The sequence below is a fragment of the Nestor notabilis genome, unplaced genomic scaffold (genome assembly GCF_000696875.1).
Source record: "Nestor notabilis isolate BGI_N333 unplaced genomic scaffold, ASM69687v1 scaffold23401, whole genome shotgun sequence".
Classification (NCBI taxonomy): Eukaryota; Metazoa; Chordata; class Aves; order Psittaciformes; family Psittacidae; genus Nestor; species Nestor notabilis.
The window spans coordinates 1-3,269 of NW_009915472.1; the positions used below are offsets into that span (position 1 = coordinate 1).

Genomic DNA, 3,269 nt, shown 5'->3' on the forward strand with positions numbered 1-3,269 from the left:
TGCCGGCAGCTCACGGTGGCTTTTCCAGGACCTTTTGGCTTCTGGGACCAATGGAGCTAGGGAGCAGGGCTGCACCAAGAGTCCTCTGAGCAGGACCTGGAGCTTGGGGATGTGGGGGACACATATCCCAGCACAGGGAGGAGGCGAGAGCATCCCTGGAATCACTGGCTGCCCTGTGGAACAGCCATAAAGCAGCACCTGGAGATGCCAGATGCCTCCTTCTGCTCTCCAGGAGCTTGATGTGTCTCCTGGTCTGGCCAGGATCTCCCACGTCCTCACTTGGCGCTGCTCTGGACTTCCTGCTGCACGCCAAGCCACACCTGGGCTTTCCCTGGACAAGCAGAGGAGATAGAATCATAGAACCAACCGGGTTGGAAAAGACCTTTAAGATCACCAAGTCCAACCTTTACCCCAAGACCACCAAGTCCACCACTAAACCGTGTCAGTAAGGATGCTGCATCCCACCATCCCCAGGCTCCTGGCACACCAGGTCAGGGAGATGTTGAATATGGGCGGGGGGAGGCAGTGAAGAAACATTCAGCAGGGCCAGAGCAGCCTGGTTTGGGTTTAATGAGGCTCTGGCTTAAAAAGAAAAGCCTGGGAGATGCTGCCTTGGAGGTGCTGTGGGCTCCCTCCCTCCTGGCACACAAGCATGGGTCCCCACACGTGGTGGTTGTCTGTCCTGTGCCACCATCCTGGAGGAGGACACGCTCCGGTGCTGAGCCCTGTGCTGGCAGAGGAGTGAGGGACACTTGGGATGTGCCCTGGTGTGTCTTCCACCCCGTCCCCACCACCCGGTGCCCCCCCTGCTGCAGGGGGGATGCTGACACCTTCCTGCTTCTCCACCAGGTCTCCAGGCAGGGTCTAGCAGGACCTGCTGCCTCCAGGATGGCGAGATGGCTGCCCCGCTCCACCGACCTGACCCGCTTCTGCCGGAAACTCAACCGGGTGAAGACCTTGGAGGATGACATGATGGAGACATCCTTCAACAGATGCCTTTCCACCATTGACCTGACGCTGCTGGGCATCGGGGGCATGGTGGGCTCTGGGCTGTACGTCCTCACGGGCACCGTGGCCAAGGAGATGGCCGGCCCTGCCGTCATCGTCTCCTTCATCATCGCTGGCTTTGCCTCGCTCCTGGCTGCTCTGTGCTATGCTGAGTTTGGAGCGCGCGTTCCCAAAACGGGCTCTGCCTACATGTTCACCTACGTGTCTGTGGGGGAGATCTGGGCCTTCCTCATCGGCTGGAACGTGCTGCTGGAGTACATGATCGGGGGAGCTGCGGTGGCCAGGGCCTGGAGTGGTTACCTGGACTCCATCTTCAGCCACAGGATAAAGAACTTCACCGAGACCCACATGGGCACCTGGCAGGTGCCGTTCCTGGCTCGCTACCCTGACTTCCTGGCGGCTGCCATCCTGCTGGTCGCCACCACCTTCATCTCCTTCGGGGCCAAAGTGTCCTCCTGGCTCAACCACGTCTTCTCGGCCATCAGCATGGGCGTCATCCTCTTCATCCTCAGTATGGGATTCGTCCTCGCACAGCCCAAGAACTGGAGTGCCCAGGAGGGCGGTTTTGCCCCGTATGGGCTGTCAGGCATCATGGCTGGCACGGCCACCTGCTTCTACGCCTTTGTGGGCTTCGATGTCATCGCGGCATCCAGCGAAGAGGCCAGGAACCCGCAGAGGGCTGTCCCCAGGGCCATTGCTTTCTCCTTGGGGCTGGCCACTGGGGCCTACATCCTGGTGTCAGTGGTGCTGACGCTGATGGTGCCCTGGCACACGCTGGACCCTGACTCTGCCCTGGCAGATGCGTTCTACAGGAGGGGCTACGCCTGGGCAGGGTTCCTGGTGGCTGCTGGCTCCATCTGTGGTGAGTACAGTCAATGGTGGGAGGCCTGCTCGTGATGGGGGCTGGGATCCAAGGTAGTTTGAGTCTGACATGGTCCTCCTTCTCCTGCCCATCCCTCAGCGATGAACACCGTCCTGTTGAGCAACCTCTTCTCCCTGCCACGCATTGTCTACGCCATGGCCGAGGACGGGCTCTTCTTCCGCATCTTCTCCCGAGTGCATCCCCGCACGCAGGTGCCCGTCATTGGCATTGTGGTCTTCGGCTTGCTCATGGCCCTGCTGGCCCTTGTCTTTGACCTGGAGGCCCTGGTGCAGTTCCTGTCCATCGGCACGCTGCTGGCCTACACCTTTGTGGCCGCCAGCATCATCGTCCTGCGCTTCCAGCAGCAGAAGGAGGATGTCCCTGCGCCAGCCGCTGGTGGCCAACCCAGCCCCGAGCCCCACGAGGGTCCATCTGCCGGCGAGCTGAAGGAGTACGAGTCCTTCTCCGACAAGCTGCAGCTGGTGGACAGGGACAAGAGCAAAGAGCACCGGGAGCCAGGGCAGCTGAAGGCAGCTTTTGAGCCTTACCTGGAGTTCCTTAGCGACTTCTACCCAGGTGAGGTGGTCACAGTGGCCGTGGTGACCTTGATGGTGTCTGCCATCTGCCTGTGCTCTGTCCTGGTGTTTGGCAGCACCCACCTCCACCTGCCCACCTGGAGCTACTCCCTGCTGCTGGTCCTCTTCAGCCTGGGCTTCCTGCTCAGCCTCCTGCTCATTTGGGCGCACGAGCAGCAGCATGGCACACAGACCTTCCAGGTACGCTGGGGACCGGGCAGGAACAGTCCCTCTGCTGGGGTCGGGGGGGTGGGAGCAGCTCTGATGGACCCACAGGAGGCCCTGTCACACTGCTCTGGTGAAAGCACTGAAGCTCTTTTCCTCAGCTTCCAAACCACTTTTATGCCCCTTGTGCTCCCCCTCTTCATTCCAGCCCTGCTGCAGCCGTGTGGATGGTGACACCAGTGGTAACTCCACCTCCCTGCCATGCCCTGGCCTGGCTGCTCCAGCAAGGGCCACGCTGGCTCTGGGTCGCACCAGGAGCTTGTTCAGTCCAGAGCCATGCCCACCCCACCAGCCTGGCTCCCAGCTCCTGACTCCCCAACTGGCTGTTGTTCCTTTTGGCTGTCCTTCCTTTCAGGAAGCCCAGGATGACAGTTATTTGTCCCCCCTGTTCACCAGTGCTGGCTTTTGTCTCTGTAGTTTTCAGGAGAGAGAACATGGTCTCTAGGTCCACTCACCCCCAGCTCCTTTCTTCCCACAGATCCCCCTCGTGCCCCTGTCTCCAGCACTGAGCATCCTCCTCAACATCTATCTGATGCTGAAGCTCAGCTACATGACGTGGCTCCGCTTCGCTGTCTGGCTGCTCCTTGGTGAGTGCTCCC

The 3,269-nt window shown here is 60.6% G+C and overlaps 1 protein-coding gene across 1 annotated transcript; it reads left to right on the top strand.

Moving 5' to 3' along the window:
- Positions 1-849: 849 nt before the first annotated feature.
- SLC7A4 (solute carrier family 7, member 4) lies at positions 850-3,257 on the top strand (the record flags this gene model as incomplete). Its single annotated transcript, XM_010024165.1, has 3 exons — positions 850-1,870; positions 1,970-2,646; positions 3,149-3,257. Coding segments are annotated over exons 1-3 (1,768 nt in total), but the record flags the coding sequence as incomplete, so codon positions are not given.
- Between the last annotated feature and the right edge of the window lie 12 nt (positions 3,258-3,269).